Raw genomic sequence first — 18,419 nt, 5'->3', positions numbered from 1 at the left:
GTGGGGTTCAGGATGGGGGGACACATGAACACTCTGGCCAATTCATGCTGATATACTGCAAAAACCATCACAATATTGTAATTATCCTCCAATGAAAATAAATTCTAAAAACTAAAAAAAAAATTTTAAGTAAATGTTCTGCCTTAGGATGTAGTTTCTTTTTAAAAATGTGTCAGCTCTACTTTCACTGAATTTGAAATTTAATCAGTTCTGCATTGTTGCTGTATTTTAAGCATTAAATGTCTACTGAATCTAAATAGACAAAAATACAATTGCTTTATATACAAGCTAAGTATACTTTACATATCTAATATCTCTAACAGAAACCTATGCACAAATTCACCAGTGTTTAGCGCTGGAGAACAGATTAAGGGAACGGGGAACACGTTTACCGTGTAGGATCTCGGGAGTGATGAGATTCCCCTTGACTGAGAGCCAAAAGGTCTCGGTGTGACCACAGATGTTAACCTGGCCGCATCGCTTTTCTGGTAACTTCTGGGGAGAGTTGCTGAAACTCGAGTCGACTCCATTTGTGTATTCAGTGAATGCTGAGAAGACAAAGAGGCTGGGCGCTGTTCTTCTACGGGGCTTCTAGAAGGAAACTGAACTTCAGCTGTGACAGTAGCCTCCCTTTTTGCAAAAGTTGTAGAATCCTGCTTAGGAATTTCTGTCAGATAAGTCGTTCCTTTCTCTTCTACTCTTTCACTCTGGGAATAGGCTTCTGACACAGGCAGCATAGGGGGAAGCTTTTCTTCATTCAATACGTCATCAAAAGAATATAGCCTCCTTCTCGATGCAACTGTAGACATCTGATTTTGGGATTCCCTTAGCAGAAAGAAACACCATAACCACAAAATTATGCACTTGACACCCAGAGGTGGAGAGACATGTTATTTTGGTCATTAACATAAAAAAGGATGGGAATAAAAAGATGGCTGACTTGGTATAATAATGTAATAAACAGAATATGAGAATAAATACATGTGAATTTTTCAACATCACACAAAGAAGGATTAAGAACTTGACTTTTTTTCTTTTTTCCTTAAAGAGGCTAAGAAAAATCTCTGAAGTATTTGCAATTGTAAAGGGATTTCACAGGAAAATAAGAAAATTTTAAATAAGAGATTATTCAGAGTTCCGTACACACTTGAAAGATAACTGACAGCCAATTTGAACCCTCCAAAGATGCAGATTTCTTAAGAGGGTTGACAGTGTTCCTGTATACAATTTATTATAGTTTCGTAAAAATAGAAGACCACAAAAGATTCAGACTCTCAATAAGATCAAGTTAGTATATGATTTCATACAGCTTGGTAGATTTTGCATGGACAGTTATGGCAGATTAAAAGTCACTATTCCTACTTTCAGAGAAGTTGATGAAACAGTCTCTTGGCTATCATTTAATAAGGAGTACGTCTCAAGCCAACTGCGTTGCATTCAAGTGAATGAAACTGTGTTTACCATTGTTTCCTAGGGCACAAAGGTGCTTTGTTTAAGTTCACCTGACAGCACATTTCCTTTTTGACATTCTCCTTAAAGCTTATTTGCCTTCTCCCTGACCTGTAAATATTTCAAGGTTTCACAGAGCAACTGCTCCACAGGCAAGCTTAATTGGACCTTTATCCTGTTATGTTGCAATGCAAAAGATAAACCCCCACAGGGATGTTTATATAGTCTTCCTTTAAAAATACATTTTTAATTGCACCATGCCAACATGAAAAAGAACTTTGTTACATTTTACACAATTTAGTTAAGAATGAGAGCCATTTTTTTTTGACCATTCCATTCCTAAATTTACTTTAAAAGGAGGAAAAAGTTGTTTATTTTTGCAAAGATTGCCAACACTAGCCAATTCTGCATGTGAATATACAATGTAAAAGGAACAACGAATACCACTTTTAAGTACTCCTTTCTTTCATTAATTCAAATCACTACTTATTACAGCAGTACTTTGCTTTTTCACTGCAGAGCAAAACACTCAAAGGTTTATGCATATTTGATGACAGTCTAATATTGGTGCACAAGTACAGCTCACAACACTTACACAAAATATCTAACACTGGTTTCCCCAACCCTGTGATGCATTCAGTCTCATTACCTGTCCTGTAGCATTTCGTTAAACGTCTTAGATCTTCTCTCTGACTTCTCAAGAGCCTGCTTCTCAATCTCCTCTCTCTCCTCCTTTTTCTTCTGCAGATCCGAAGTGTAGCTTTTCCGACGATCTTTCCATTTTGCAAGGTCCTGACAGAGGCAAATCACGTCAGCCCAGGCACACCTGAATTTCTACACACCCTTTCCGGCAGTGAGTGCGCGCCAGAGGATCCCATTACGTTGCTAAAACTATTCATTCCAACTTGATGCCAAGGTGCCCTAATTTTGCTTTTTTTAGCCAGCGTTTCTGTACCGAGCCTTTATCTCACGCATCTGTCTAAAAGCCCTGACCTAATAAGATAGACCCCATTTTTGTTTTCCCAGGTAGTGCCTGCCTTGCTGCCCATTTCACAAAGAATGCTAAACGCTTGTAATGAGATGCCAGGTCAGAAAGGTTGGGAACTGTTTCAAATTTATTTTCATCTCATTCCAATCATCTGGTTCTTACGTGAAATGACATGTTTCATTAGTCAAACGAGAACAGAACATGACTGTAACATGACTAAGTATAGACACACACATGGAACAAATACAGAGATCGGTCCCTACTTGGAGGCAACGGGGCCACAAACACACAGACGAATAAAATGTGCTTCCTCTAGAGGAACTCTCAGTCTAGAGGGGAAAGACAGACAGGTAAATCAAGTTCAACAACGAAATGTGAAGGACTGCATGAGAGAGTCAGGGGTGTATGGAACGAGTGGTCAATTCCACCCTGGGAGGGGAGGGCCAAGTGTAGAAAGGCTTTAACGGGGAAGCCAGACAGAGGGTGAGATGGTTGGATGGCATCACTGACTCAATGGACATGAGTTCGAGCAAACTCTAGGAGGTACTGAAGGACAGGGAAGCCTGGCGTGCTGCAATCCATGGGGTCACAAAGAGTCGGACATGACTGAGCGATTGAACAAAAAGGCTCAAGAACTTGATTTCAAAGCAGTTCAACTCCCCATAAGGACAGGGCAATAAGGAAGATCACACAGGAAGCAGTGGACATCTCTTTCCATACAGCCATCCAGGATACATCCTGGGGGTGGCCCCCGGGACACTCGACCTGATTCATCTTTAAAACTAGTCCTGGCGGCCTAAACTGGTTCTGACATTCAGGGGGTTAGGACAGCTTGGATGGTACCAACTTCCCTGTGCCACCCAGAGAAGTCACATGCTGAGAACTGCTAGTGGCCCTGCAGCCTTCTGCAAAGTCCCAGACTGGAAAAAAAAAAAGAAAAGAAAACCTCACCCCCCACCCACCCCGGGCACATAAAATAGGCTTGGTTTACACCCTTTGGGAGCAGGCAGGGCCATTCCTGCTTTAAAAAAAAAACTGACACTGAATTTCTGTTTCTTGACAATGACATTGAGATCCCAAATAAAAGAAAAAGTGGCATTTAGAAACATGGCCAAAGCAAGGGTTTCATCTTTGTTACTTAATATTTAACTCCTTTGAAAATTAAGATGTACTATCTGTGACCCTCTGTTCATGCTACCACTCAACCCTCTTACCATAGAGTTGTCCTCAGATCTCTCTGGGTCTGCTATATATAATTTATCTATCATAAATCTTTACACTCCTTGCTGGGTGCTGTGCTGTCTCTCAGTCATGTCTGACTCTTTGTGGCCCACGGACTGTAGCCTGCCAGGCTCCTCTACCCACAGAATTTTCCAGGAAAGAATACTGGAGTGGGGTGCCACTTCTTACTCCACGGGATCTTCCCGACTTGGGAGATTGAACCCAATCTCTTGCATCTCCTGTGGCTCCTGCACTGGCGGGCAGATTCTTTACCACTAGCACCACCTAGGAAGCCCCTTAGACTTCTTTGAGAGTGAACTGTGAAAGTGAAAATCACTAAGTCGTGTCCAACTCTGCGACCCCATGGACTGCAGCCCACCAAGCTCCTCTAGCCATGGGATTCTCCAGGCAAGAATACTGGAGTGGGACATGTCTCCTGCATTGGCAGGGAGGTTCTTTACCACCAGCGCCAGCAGGGAAGCCCATAAATATATACAGTGTATAGGTGTCAGTGAAAGTGAAAGTTGCTCAGTCGTGTCTGACTTTTTGTGACCCCATGGACTGCAACCCACCAGGCTCCTCTGTCCATGGAATTCTTCAGGCCAGAATCCTGGAGTACCATGCCCTCCTCCAGGAGATGTTCCCGACCCAGGAATCGAACCGAGGTTTCCTGTATTGCAGGCAGATTCTTTACCAGCTGAGCTACCAGGGAAGTCCTACACTACTTTGGCCTATAACAACTGACCCTTTTAAAAAAAGGCACAGCTCTCTTCTGCCAGGGACAAAACTAAAAATTAAATCTTTATCCAAATAGACATTAGCTCTGTGAAAACATCTTATTTTGATTCACATTCGATAACTGCTTTTTTAACTAAAATAGTACTGAATCATTCACATTTCTCCCCAAACCTTCTCTATTAACTCTTAAGAACACTTTGATCTCTCCCTGTTGATCCCCAGTCTCTGTACTGATCCCCTGCTCCCCCTAAACCTTAAGCAAAGTCTTCCCCTTCATGAGCATCACTAACAGTCATACCCCAGATGCAACCATCCGCGCAAGTAAACAAGTTACCTACACTGCAAGGAAGCAGCTTCTCATTTTTTAGAACCCACAGAAAATATCAGAAGATAAAGAGCTTCTGTGTTTCACAATGGCCTTTAAGATACAACAAATAGAGCAGAAGGGTTTAAAACTTTTTTTTAAAGGGAGTTGCTCATATTTTCTATGGAACTGTAATCTGCCATAGCAAGAAAAATTGTCCCTTGAGTATATTGACTATCTTCTTGGAGGAGAAAGAAGAGGCCAACAAACACATCCTCCCCATCTCCCAATAAGCAGCATACTCACATCCTGCCATTTCTGGTCCTGTTCTTTTAACTGGGACTTGATTCTCTGCATCTCCTCGTAACGTAGCTGACGCAAGCTCTGAATATCCTCTGCGCTGACATCACTCATGGACTTACTCCTACGACAAAAATACTCATGGTAACCAAGGTTCGTGGAACCGGATTCAAGGTTAAAACTGGAAGGTTGGGCTTATATTTGGAAATTCCATCTACAATTCTGCAGTACTACCTAGATGCTTTCGTGATAATACCACAGAAATAGCACTACAGAGGTAAATGGTGTTTTTCCAAAATGCAGAAACTAGAGCCTAGCACTCCAGTCAAATGTGAATTCTTTCACAGAATGGCTAAATGAACCCTGAACCATGCTGAAAAAAATAATCTGATGTTCTTATTTCGGGGAGTCGATGCATAAAAAGATTACATTAGAGAAAAAAAATTATTAGTCCCTAGATTCACCTGTCTTTATCTCCCCCAGAGATAATCTTTTAAGGTTTGGCTGCCTTTTCTGAGTACTTATTAAATTATTTAAAGATTACCTGATATTTTCTCCTCAAGTTCAATGCCATGAAGACATGTGCTGCTGCGGCTGCTTCTCAAGGGTTCTGTAAAGATCTGCCCGCCCCTGCACTGTGCTCGGTCTCAAAGACCACAGTCAGTTACTATATAACCTCTATTATAATCCTCTTTTGTATTAAGGCAGTTTTTGTTTTGTCCACGTGTGACTGCTGCCATGAGGATGTAATGTGGGTTAAGTCTCGAAGAGCTCAAACTAGGGTACTTTGAGTAGAGTACGGTGCTGCCGAGGAATGTGTGCTATACCCACATCAGAGGAGGGGAAACTGAGGCAGACCTCCTGGAAAAGAGGTCAGACCTGCATATTGAGAAGTAAAGAGACACGAAGCTTTTGAGTGTGGGGTACCCAAAATGTTCTTTCCTACCACTTCTGCTTTTATTTCATTGTAACTGACTCCCGTTTTATTTAAACAGCTTTGCATCTCTTTCTTGGGCCCCTAAATTTGCCTTCCCCAAGATTTTGCCATCACCACACTTTTTTAATAACACACTTGCCCAGCTAGCTCAGGAATTCAGTAACGATCTCTATGCCAGTGACTCCCAAATCCATAGCCTAGGACCAGTCTCTCTGCATCAATTCCAACTGCTTGTTAAATAAACATCTCTGCATGGATGTCCCCTACGAATCTCCATTGTAACAGGATCAATGGAAACAGTATCTAGAAAGAATTTTGTTAAGTGGCAAGTCATATGACTATAAACACATGGTTATTTGGCTACATGATATAGCCAAAAATTTTGTCTCCAAACCTGCTTTTCCTCTTGTTAATAGTGTTACTTGCCCTCCAGTCATTCACATTTAAAATCAGAGAACCATTTTTCACCTTTGTCTCTCCCTTCTTCCTATGTTCAATTAGTTATCAGGTCCTCTTATTCAGTGTCTTTTTCTTTCCATTTCTGTTGCCAACACCCTAGATCAGAGCACAATCAACTTTTACTCAGACTTTTAAAAAAGCTTCTTAAATTATCACTCAGCCTCCAGATGCAGTGAAGGTCTTTCCTGAACTCTTCCCTTCAACTTAAAAGCCCTTTCAACAGTATATATTCCTTTTTAAATGCCACTTATTCCTCGGGATCCCTGTGAGACTATAGTCTGGTTGTGTGTGTCTGTGTGTGCCCAGCTGCATCCAGCTCTTTGCACTTCCATAGACTGTAGCCCACCAGGCTCCACTGTCCACAGGATTCTCCAGGCCAGAATACTGGAGTGGGTTGCCATTACCTTCTCCAGGAGATCTTCCCAACCCAGGGATCGAACCTGGGATTCCTGCATTGCAGGCAGAATTTTTACCATAGTCTGGTTGTATGTATGCAACTATTCATTCTCTGCTTGGAAGTCTAATGGGCAACTCAAACTTCACTGAACAGACCAAGACCAAGACTGCTCATCCTACCATCCACGCTCATCCCATAATCCACTCATCTCCCATCTTCCTCATTTCAATAAAAGCCAACTCCATCCTTCCAGGACACAGGCCAGAAATCTTGGAGCCGTCCCAGATTCCTTATTCTCTCACGTGTAACTGATCCATCCCATCGGGAAATTCTGCCCCTCTACCTTCTAAATATATCTAGGGGGTGACCACTTCTCACCACCTCCATCTTCATGACTCTGATCCAAATCATCCTATCTCTTGCCTGGATTATTAGAATCATCAGCCTCCTAGCTTCCACCAGGGTGTATTCTCAACACAGCTCCTCTGTCCATGGGATTCTCCAGGCAAGAATACTGGAGTGGGTTGCCATTCCCTCCTCCAGGGGATCTTCCCGACCCAGGGATCAAACCTGCATGTCCTGCATCTTCTGCATGGGAGGTGGATGCTTTATCACTGAGTCACCAGGGAAGCCCACTTAATGGGGTATGACTATATAAAAACCTGATTTGAGAATATAAGTTCACTTAAGTTGTAACTGCAAAGAATCAGGCTATATGAGCTAATACAATACGAAACCCACTATAAAGATTTTTTTTCATCTCTAAGGTATGAGGGAAATCTGGATGCCCAACATACGAGGTTACAGAAATTCCAGAACAAAATTGGAAACATTAGCATTTTAAGTAATATTTTGGTGGGAGGAAGGCTGACCAGTTTCAACAGGTCCAGACCCTTTCAGTCCGCACCCTCATTCCCTGGGAAACTTGAACATGTGTCTTTTCAGAAAACACCATCATCATGGGGTAGAGGCCCATCACCCTCCCGGGGAGCCCACAGCAGAGCCTGGCACATAGAGAGTGTTAGTTGCTCAGCTGTGTCTGATTCTTTGCCATCCCATGGACTGTAGCCCGCCAGGCTCCTCCGTCCACGGCATTTTCCAGGCAAGAATACTGGCATGCCATTGCCATTTCCCTCTCCAGGGGATCTTCCTGACCCAGAGGTGGAAACTTCCCGCATTGCAGGCAGATTCTTTACCATCTGAGCCACCAGGAAAGCCCTCGGTGGTCCCCAATATAAGTAAACGAGCCAAACATTGGCTGGAGTAGACAGGACCCTGTGGAAGGCAGGAATGTGAGCCCCCTGTGTTCCCTGGATCAAGTTAACTTAAGAAAGCCTGGCACATTCCCAACAGGCTGTGCCAGGCACCAGAATGAGACAGGAAGTGAGACCCAGCAGAGGGATCTAATTTTCACCACTCCCTCCCTCCCCACCGGACCCACCCCCTGATCATCATTTAACTCTTCTCAGTCTCAGTTCCTCATCTGGCTAAACCAGGAAGGAGTTGCTGGGAAAAACGGGTCAGTTTATGTTGATGGCATTTCAAAAACCCATCTGGTGCTATACACCAACTGTTCTTATTAAGGCAAATATGATCATGAGAGATCTACTGAAAACTGACTCCCAAAGCAGTTTCAAATTAGAGAAGTCACCCCAGGCCCCACTGATAAAATCGAGAACTTTTTGAGTGTAGGAGCCTTTCAGCCAGATCACGAAGAATTCTTTCCTTCCTTATCAGAGTTAACAGCATAATAGCAAACTTCTGAGGGCTTACTATGTGCCAACAAGACTGCCCAGAAGTCTCCATCCATCAATCACCTCATTATACGAAGCCTTAGTCTGGTTCTACCAACTCAGGAGCTGCAGATCCTTGGGAAAACTACAGAGTCTATTTTTCTTTCTACATGTCTCTAAAATGCAACCTAATACCTACCTGACTACCTCCCCAAAATAAGTCCCATGGATATTCCCAGGAAGATTATTTGGGAAAACTGTAAAGGACTACATAGCCCTAGTATGTTTTGTATCAGTAGAATGAATAACTATTCACTGGCAAATCACAATTCTCTTGCAATTCATTTACCTTTGTATTTCCTTATTTGGAAAGATTCTGATTTAGAACCACATTTGGACTTTGTCCAAAAAAAAAATACAGGTCTAACATGCTGCATTTTCAGGTGAATAATTTTAAAAAAAAATAGCACTTAGGGTGAAGAGAGAAAGAAGGGGAAGTTTATGAAAAAGGAGAGTAGATTATAAAACAAGATCACTAAAATCTTACTCTTTTTTCCCACAATGCTGGGACTAGTGTTACAATGAGCATTTTTGTTAAAAAAAAGTCTCAGGAAATTTACAGATGAATATCTAAGAACTAACAGATCAAAAAGGACTGATATGTAGCAAAATTTCCTAAATATAAAATCACTGATAATCTTATATGACAAACAGCAATTCCATGATACTTAGTTTGGGGTGCTCCACTTTCAAAGATATGAATATATCTATTTATGCACCTGTAAATATATTTCCATTAACTGTTGCAGGAATTCTCTGAACACAAGTCAATACTAAAACCTGGGAAAGAGACTTTACAATTATCATAAATTATACTGATAAGACAATATATGAGACTTTTCCTTTATAGGTTTAGAGTCTATTATCAGTGTTTCTCTACAGCAGCACTACTGACATTTTGGGGCCAGAAAATTATTTATTGTAGGGGGCAGTCTTGTGTATTGTAGAACATATAGCAGTATATCAGTAGCAACGTTGCCTCAACCCATCCAACGTGATAATCAAAAATGTCTACAACATTGCTGAATGTCTCCTGGTGGCAAAATCTTCAGAAAGTAACTCACACCGACTGGGTTTTTCCTTCCTGTTTATTGTCTTAAGTGCCCTTATTGTTGTTTAGCTGCTCAGATGTGTCTGACTCTCCGCAACCCCATGGACTGCAGCCCACCAGACTTCTCTGTCCATGGGATTTCCCAGGCAAGAATACTGGAGTGGGTTGCCATGTCCTTCTCCAGGGGATCTTCCCAACCCAGGGGTAGAACCTAGGTCCCCTGCATTGCAGGCAGATTCTTTCACCACTGAGCCATCAGGGAAGTCCAGCTGCCCTTACAGTTCTCCAGAATTTTTTTTTTGGCCAAAACCCGTAAGGAAAATACAAGTCTCAGCTGTCTTTGATTATAACTTCACCTTGAATCAATGTTCACTTCCTGCTGATACTGGCAGTAGATGCCATGGCTTAATTAACCACATGACAAAATTACAGCTATATACCATTACAAATTTCTTTGTCGTTAACAGCTTCTGCCAAGAGGCATCATAACCAAATTTTCAAATGTCATGGAACCATATGACAAGTCATGCAACACAAAAGCACACGTGAGAAAATGCCAGCCACACACAAAGCATCTTACTAAAAATAAAGTGACGAGTGTTCAATGCCAAATTAAAAAGCAAGCCAGAAATAAACAATCTGAGGCTGGAAAGGGTGATGCACATTTCTCTTTAACTCTTTGGTTCTCACCAAAAAGAAAGCGTTCATGTTATAGGCAGTTATTTTCCACCACAGGCTATTGAGCAATAATGATTTTTCCAGGTAAGTATTCCACGCTGGAAAGCAAGCAAGATGTCCAGAGAAATATCACCCAGAAATATCATTTGTTTCATGTTTATAATCATTCACAAACATATTTATAAACATGAGACAAATTCTAGGCTAAAAGTCTATACTCAATTTATTTTAAATTTTTGTTTTCATTGCAGAGCAACTTAAGAAAAAACTGGTAACAGAGAAAATTTTTTAATCCCAAATAATAGATTTTTGATTGCAAGTGGTCTAAAATGCACCTGAGTTTTCTGAAGACCTATCTGTATTACTTTCCATTATTCAACAAGTCATGCATTATTCATTGGTCTCCATTTATAGATAACCTCGCTTTATTGGTGTTACCCTGGCAGTTAGCTGCATGGGGAACAGCATTTAAAACAAATAGTGTACTATGCAAGCAACAATCTTGAAACAGTCTACGGAAGGCATTTGCTGCTGCTGGCTAGGGCCCAAAAAACTCCTTAGCTTGCTGAGCTTCGGCATTTGGGTTTCTCTCTTCTTTTCTTAAACCAGTCACACAATGTGTCCCTAAGGGGGAACACGTACAGTCACTGGAATAGCGGTACAGGTTTACATTTCCATCAAGTACTTGGACTCAGTGTATTCACATTTCCTTTAAGAAAAGCCACCTGCTTACATTATAAAGTCTTATTTACCCATAAAAATTGTTCTGAAAGTTATCACTCAAAGTGTTTGTAAAGATTTTTTATCAAAACAGCTTTCCCATGACGAATCGAGATTAGCAGATGCTCAAGTGTCATGCTAAAAATTGCCTCGTACACCCTCCTGATGGAGATGTTTTAAGCACACATGAGGAACCAGATAACGTGCGTTTGCAAGGCCTACTGAAAGCACACTTGGAGCCTAATTTTTAACATCAGTGGCTGAGAATTACTGGCAATTAGTGGCCCATTGTGCCATTACATCCTTGACATCTAGAATGGCTATATTGCTTTATATAGTGATTTTAGTTGATTTAGTTGATTTTAGTTCCCTATCATAAAGGAAATCAACCCTGAATATTCATTGGAAGGACTGATGCTAAAGCTGAAGCTCCAATAATTCGGCCACCTGATGCAAAGAGCTGACTCTTGGAAAAGACCCTGATGCTGGGAAAGATTGAGGGCAGGAGGAGAAGGGGATGACAGAGGATGAGATGGTTGGACACGAGATTGAGCAAACTCTGGGAGATGTTGAGGGACAGAGAGGCCTGGCATGCTGCAGTCCATGGGGTCACAAAGAGTCAGACACCACTGAGCTACTCAACAAGTGATTTTAGTAACTTCTAAGATCTCCACGGAGCCTGGTGGGCTGCTGTCTATGGGGTCGCACAGAGTCGGACACGAAGCGACTTAGCAGCAGCAGCAGCAAGATCTCCACACTCTCAAAATTATCCAAAACTATCAAAATTAGAGAACCTTTGAGATGAAGTAAGTTCCAGTAGGGGAAGATACTTAGCTCCTAAGGCTTAGGCAGATGAAAATATTTGTCATACTTCAATTTTCTTCTTGATCAAAAACTACCAGCAGTTGGGTTCACAAAGTTACAGAAAGTTGATATAAAATATTAAGATGCAGTCACCTGAGTATCTGCCCTAAGCGTGAATGAGTCTACACTGCTAGTGCATATGAAAAGTTAGAAAGTGATTTGTTTTAATTTTGCTATTCGAAAAATGGGAAATATTTCCAGAAGGTTGTTTGTATAATATTTTGTGTCTGCCAGGTGACAGAGTCAAATGACACAACAATCAACCCCTTTATATCCAAGAGGACTCGTTCTGGGAGCTGCATTCCCAGATATAGAGGGTCAACTATAGAAAAAAAACTGGGAACAGTTTTAAGTATAATCCTTGTAGCTTACATGGAATCTACCAATATTTTAATTTTTTGCAGCTTTGGAGGTCTGATTTGGCTTTATAACACAGCTATGTTATAAAATTCCTGACCCTAGTTAGAAATCTTGAAAATGTTTCCAAATCTTACTGAGGGAAAATAATGCCACTCAGCACCCCAACTAAGGAAGCTCTCCTTGAACTAAGAGTACACAGATAATGCCAACCGCATGCCTTCTAAACTCAAAGTAAATACCAATATAATTTTTCCATTGAAGATTTTCTAAAATATAGTTATTTGGGCTTCAACATCCAGAAACGAGAGGTTGGGCCTATGTGGCTATCAGATACCAAAATAAATAAACCTAATCTCAGGCATGTGTTTTTGTGACTTTTAATCAACTCCTTAGAGGCAAAAAAAAAAAAAAACAGGATTTGAATTTTCAACTTCTAATAAACAAAATAATGCTGTCATACGGCATTGCATGCACTGGGTACTCAGACAGAAATATGACCATTCAGTTGCAGAATTAGGAAAAATTTCCCTGTTTTAGGTCCCATGCACAGCACAGACATGTAGTGTCATGCCAGGATAGAAATGCAATGACATACCACACAAAGGACAAGCAGTGTGTAGATTTTTTTTACTGTGAACCATAAAACTTACCCGCTCTCACCATAAATCTTTTGAAAGAGTCTAAGAAATCAGAAAATCAAAAATTAAGTCATGTTTTTCTATTGGTGTTAGTTTCTAAATATTCAACATCTTCAAGAGTCTAATTAGAGATGGACAAATCTCAAAAGGTTGCTTCTTCAGTCACATTCTTGATCATGTCTCAAATTCTCATTGATCTCATATCTCAAGGAATTCAGATCAAGATAAAGAATTTCCTGTTTTCCTTAGAACCAAATGAACAAATTCATTTAGGAAACAAACAAACAAAAAACTTCCTGTGCCAGGAACTAATAAGAAGTTAGATTTAGGTCTACTAATTTCATTTAACCCATTATTTGTCCATCCCAAAGTTCCACAAACTGAACATTCATCAAAACGGCAAGTTGCATAACACATAAATGCAGACTCATTATCAAAATGGCCATAATTACATACATGTAAAGTGTAGCAGACAGCAAATAACATTCATGCACTATAATAAAATTTGCACTGAACTTTAAACCATCAATGTAAGAAGTCGCACGTCAATAGTCTAAGAAGCCTGGGTCAAAATCAGACATCAAAATCAAGTTAAACGAAACTTGCAATGCCATATTTTAAGGGAAATTTTTACACCAAAAATCATGTACTCTGAAATACAAGAAACAGATAAAACCAGACTACAAGCAGAGTGTTTCAGAAATGCCTGGACGTGAGAATAAAAGTCTTGTAAATATAATCAGAAAACAGCTTTGTGAAACGTCATATGGCAGAAGCATATCGTAGTCTTCCCTCCAGGCCAAGGGCACTGTTTGCGGATACACACCTTCTTAAACAGGTCTCAGAGGAGTGATTTTGAGACGTGCAAATATGGAATTGCACTTTTTCCACACAACAATTAGATCTGATTTCTCTCAAAGCAAAATCAATGCTTTAACAGGATGCTTCAAAACAGCTCATGACATGCAGAGTCGGGCAATCTGATGCTACTTTCTCACACAAGGAAAGTCACACAAGACCATCCACGACAAGCATAATCCTTGCAGAAACACACTCTGACCTCTCCACCATCAGCCGCTTCCTGTGCCTAAGCCTGCTGGCCTCTCGGATGGACTCCCACTTCTGTATGTCCGCCTCGCTGCAGGGACCAGGGGTGAAACTGATGGGAGGGACCGAGGTTCCCAGCTTCCAAGACTGGATCTTACGAGCCAACATGTCGTCTTTCTTCTGCCTACAGGAAGGAACTAACACTCTACAACTAGTACTTTTTTCTTTCGAGGGGCATGTCCTTTCAAGCACACAGAGAAATTTTGCTTGAATTTCTGGAGGAAGCATCCAGGGTTCGGGCAACGGGACTGGCTGGTATCTATCAGGGCCTCCTGACAGAGGCACCTCTGTCTTCTGCGCTGGAATGCGGCGAACAATCATATCATCTTTTTCGAGGTCCGGAAGGACAAGTTCCCCTTCCCTACACTGCAGGATTATATCTCGCTCTATGGGATCGTCTTGCCCAGACAGCCTTCTTAAGTCTTCGAAAGCCCGGAGAACACACGGGTTTGCATGGAAAGCCCTGGTCTTTCTGACAAAGAAGTCGTCATTCTCTAAGTCGGGATCCAGGACTGGCATCTCCAGGGCATCTCCTGGTCCACACCCTGCTGCGTAAGAGAGGTTCCTTCTGCGTGTTATGAGCCGGGGGCCAGCTGTGGGGTCGATTTTGACATTTGTTTCAGAAGACAAGATGTCATCAGAATATGTCTGGAGGGCCTGAAGTAATAAAAACTGACTGAAGCATAGGAAAGAAAAAGGAAGGGAGAATCTTATTAAGTTTGGGGAGAAAAGGTAATTAGCAGCAGACCAACTAACTAGCCAGTCCCTGTGTGTGAATTATTTAAGAGGGCCATGGGAGGGATTCTAGCTGGGAAGTAACACCAGCATTTAATGCCATCGCCCGTGATACCATTTAATGAAATTAGAGCAGAGTCCACTTCTCAGGAAAGGTGGATATCGCTGAGGCCAAGGGATGGCGCTAGAGTGGGAAGAGAGTGAACCTGCCTGACACACCCAGTGCTCTGTCCACCCTTCCTCATCCCATCGGCCACAATGGCCTGACTCCCTTCCCAGAGAAGCAGCAACGATCCTGAAAGGTTTCCAGAGCTGAGCAATAAACGCTTTATGCAAGAGGCACAGGTGGTCAGCAGAAATTAAATTCAGCGCTCTGAAGCTTTGTTTAAAAAGCTCTGATGAATTTCTTCTTTGCGTTTCTCACCAGTCTTGCCTGTCCCAGTGTCTGTCTATAGGTTATTTCCTTTCTCCACAACTCCACACATAGCACAGCTGTATAATTAGGTCAGCAGTCTAAAAAGCCTTTTTAAATGGTTTTCAACAAGAACTGATGATGCCACATGTAACTCTGTACTATTGAACATGATTGGGCTAAAGAATATTTAATCCTATTAGACTTTCAAGCTCACACGCTTGCACAGAAAGCATGATGTTATATGTTACGCTTTCATATCTCAGTATTAAGTGAGTGAGTGTCCACGACTCAGCTCATCACGGTCAGCAGTTAATGGGGCAGCGGAAGTTGGCACAAGTGTCGCAGGCCGGACTCCAAGCAGGCGGGCTCATGCAGGCAGGTACACCTGGGCTCATCTGAAGCACCACGGGTTCTCCTGGCTGCATGGGGGTCCCAGGAGTTTCTGGCCCGTTTGGTAGCCAGTTCCAGCAAGAGTGAACGTCTTTGACAGTTGCTGTCTAGCCTAGGATCTGCTTTTTGTATTCTACTAAAAATGGTGGAGCTTCTGTCAGAGCCTGAATCCTCATCGTCAGAGTCTGAATTCCTTCTACTTGGAGTAACACAGAGAAAGGAAAGAAAAGACAACAAAGAATGATGTAACTAAAAATACTGTCCAGCTCTGGCTGTATAGAAGACTTTTTAAAATCCAGATCCTAAAGTCTAAATTCAAACAGTGTTTTTTGTTTTTTTTTTCCAGTGAGCACGTTTATAGATGTTGGAAGGAAATTAATCTCTCTCATAAAATGCCCACATAGAATGCACCCAGTCAGGGTACTGAATGGACACTGGAATGAAAGAAACATGCACAAAGACAAACCTGAATCCCTGAAATTCTTTATACCACGGTTTGTAAGTTTCCCTTTTTATTCGTTTCCAGTTCACATCCTCTGGGATCCAGCATTTGGGAAGAAACTGATCAAAAGCATTCCCTGGGCTTGGCATGACTGGGCTTAGCTTTCGCACATAAAGATCATCCTTTACAGTGCTTGGAACACTTCTTTTGCCTTCGTTCTCTTCCAAATAACAAGAGGAGTCTGGAGTCCCTTGTACTGTTGGCCAGTTCTGCACGTGTGCGCCCCAAGGTCTCCTCGTGTTACTGTTCAAAACATCCAACCAGTTAAGACACTGCGTGAGCAATCTGTGACACAGAACACAAGAGGCATGCTTTCTGTCTCACAAAGTTCACACTGTGAATGCAGCCAACTCGTTTCCACTCTCATCATTCTCATCATTCCAGACCCTACAACAAAGTTAAGGCATTATAACAGCATCTCATTTTAAGTAGAGAAGAGCTTGATACAGAAGGGCCAGAGACACTTATAAAATGTGTTAAAAGAGAGAGACAAATCGCAAACCATCTGGGGTGTTACTTTATGTATTAAAAATCAATAGCACAATAGGCATTCCGATCCAGGAGAAATTTTTCTGACCTCGTCAGTTTGTACAGCCCAGTGGTTAATGGGTCAGCAGGAGAAAAGATGGGTGAACAAGATTTAGGAGAGATGAAACTCTCAGGCCTCTTTTTCACTTGGAATCTACGGTTCGCTAAGTCATCCCAAACTATATCCGGCAGCCTCCGTTCCTCCTCCGAGTCCGATCCACTTTCAGAACCATACACCTCCGTCGGATAGGAAGCTGGATTCGAAAAATCACGCTCTGCTCTGCTGATTTGATGGGAAATTAAAGAATTCTTTTTGTGTTCACTGAGCTCCATCAACACAGATTTTTTAAAAATGAAACAAGCAACACTGCAGAGTCACAATGAACAATGTAAGTCATCCAGGAAGCTGAAAGACAACCAGTGAGTCAAAGGCACGCATCTAAAAAAAGAACCGGCAAATCATATGCTGACATTCTAAAACGGAAGAAATCTCTTCAAGATATGGATGACTAAAAACACAGGTAAGAAAAAGAAAGATTTTCATTAATGAAGTTTTATGTTATCTATGAAATACAGTTTAAGAATTATTCCTTTTACCAAATTTAAATATCCCAGCAAATTCCCCAAGCCGAATGAATTTTAAAACTCAGTAATCAGCTCGCATCCCAGTACCTTGGAAACGTTCCATCTGCTTCTGTGTAGACGGCGCTTGCCCAGCTTCGTCTGTTATCCTCATTTTTGTCCAGCTTTTTCTTCCTCAAGGGTGCTGGCACGTACGATGGCTGTCTACTTTTGTTGGGTAAAAAGCGATTGAAGGGTAAGGCAGACTTGGGTTCAATAGCCGAAATCCTTCTATAGGACATATCATCTTTATTATGGTCCTGCATTTTGAATGTAAATTCAGAATCTGTGTCACTTTCACAACCTATTAACAACAACAAAAAAAAAAGACACAGGAATTTGCTTTAGTCTCCAGATTTTTCATCTAACTGAAACCCACACAGCCTGCCTGCTTTGTCTTTCCCTTGGAAACCCAGGGCTCTACTGCTCACTGTGGGGAATATTTTTAGAAATTTGTCACGAAGTTGTGATAAGACCCATTAGGAGGAACTTGCTTTGCATACTGGAGGTACACACAGTACATTCTTCCACTGGTACACATTCTAAGTAGAAAAAGTTCCAGTTTATGGCTGAACCCCTTTTCTACTCAATCTTCTCATGATTTTTTGTAAAATTTGCTGATGGATTACATGTAGATATAGTGTAGCCACAGAATCAAAGATGCCTAACATGAGATCTGAACTGACTTCAAGGGAACCTCAGTCATTTAAAATAAACTGTGCCATCATCCAAAATTTCTGTGAGGTGAGAGACCAAGAAAGACAAAGAAAAGATGCAAAAAGCACATGATCACAAAGAAGTTTGACAGATACTTATGAGACCCTTATGAGCAAGAATCACACATAACATACGTGGTTAGACCAAATGACTCCTAAAGTCCTAAAGGAATATTAAGAGACCACAGAACTCAAGGCATTTTCTGACAGTGGTCACAGAAATATGGGGAACCTCCTATTTTGATTCAATATCATTTATGCGCGTATCTGAAAGAATACAGTTTGATACACCTCAAGGTCAGATAACTACAAACACTACCCTGTTCTCAAAACAAAACAAAACAAAAAGCCAGTCTGTCCTTTTAAATACATGGGAAGAAATGAAGGTACAAAACATTATAGATACAGCTGAGCCGTCTCCCTTGCTGCCCTTTTTTTCCCGCCTCTGTGTGTTTGTGAAGGAAAGTTGCAAATGCCACGGTCTTCGGTAGATTGGTAGCTAAGTACC

At 41.5% G+C, this 18,419-nt stretch overlaps 1 protein-coding gene across 19 annotated transcripts in view; it reads right to left on the bottom strand.

Moving 5' to 3' along the window:
• Positions 1-18,419, bottom strand: part of LMO7 (LIM domain 7) — a 212,411-nt gene that overhangs the window by 37,878 nt on the left and 156,114 nt on the right. For 7 of the 19 annotated variants that reach the window (XM_043892157.1, XM_043892160.1, XM_043892156.1 and 4 more), the window contains 9 exons: positions 17,247-17,499; positions 16,624-16,857; positions 16,011-16,289; positions 15,540-15,740; positions 13,958-14,680; positions 12,910-12,939; positions 5,007-5,124; positions 2,099-2,241; positions 393-825 (listed from right to left, as the gene is read on the bottom strand). In XM_043892157.1, coding sequence (XP_043748092.1) covers positions 393-825; positions 2,099-2,241; positions 5,007-5,124; positions 12,910-12,939; positions 13,958-14,680; positions 15,540-15,740; positions 16,011-16,289; positions 16,624-16,857; positions 17,247-17,499 — 2,414 coding nt within the window. Of the gene's footprint in view, positions 1-392; positions 826-2,098; positions 2,242-5,006; positions 5,125-12,909; positions 12,940-13,957; positions 14,681-15,539; positions 15,741-16,010; positions 16,332-16,623; positions 16,858-17,246; positions 17,500-18,419 lie in introns of all 19 variants that reach the window. The other 12 variants (XM_043892166.1, XM_043892171.1, XM_043892168.1 and 9 more) reach the window with 9 other exon arrangements.

The sequence above is a fragment of the Cervus elaphus genome, chromosome 30 (assembly GCF_910594005.1).
Source record: "Cervus elaphus chromosome 30, mCerEla1.1, whole genome shotgun sequence".
In the NCBI taxonomy this organism is placed as follows: Eukaryota; Metazoa; Chordata; class Mammalia; order Artiodactyla; family Cervidae; genus Cervus; species Cervus elaphus.
Note: the sequence above shows the minus strand (reverse complement) of the source record. Positions and strands in the feature narration are given on the sequence as shown.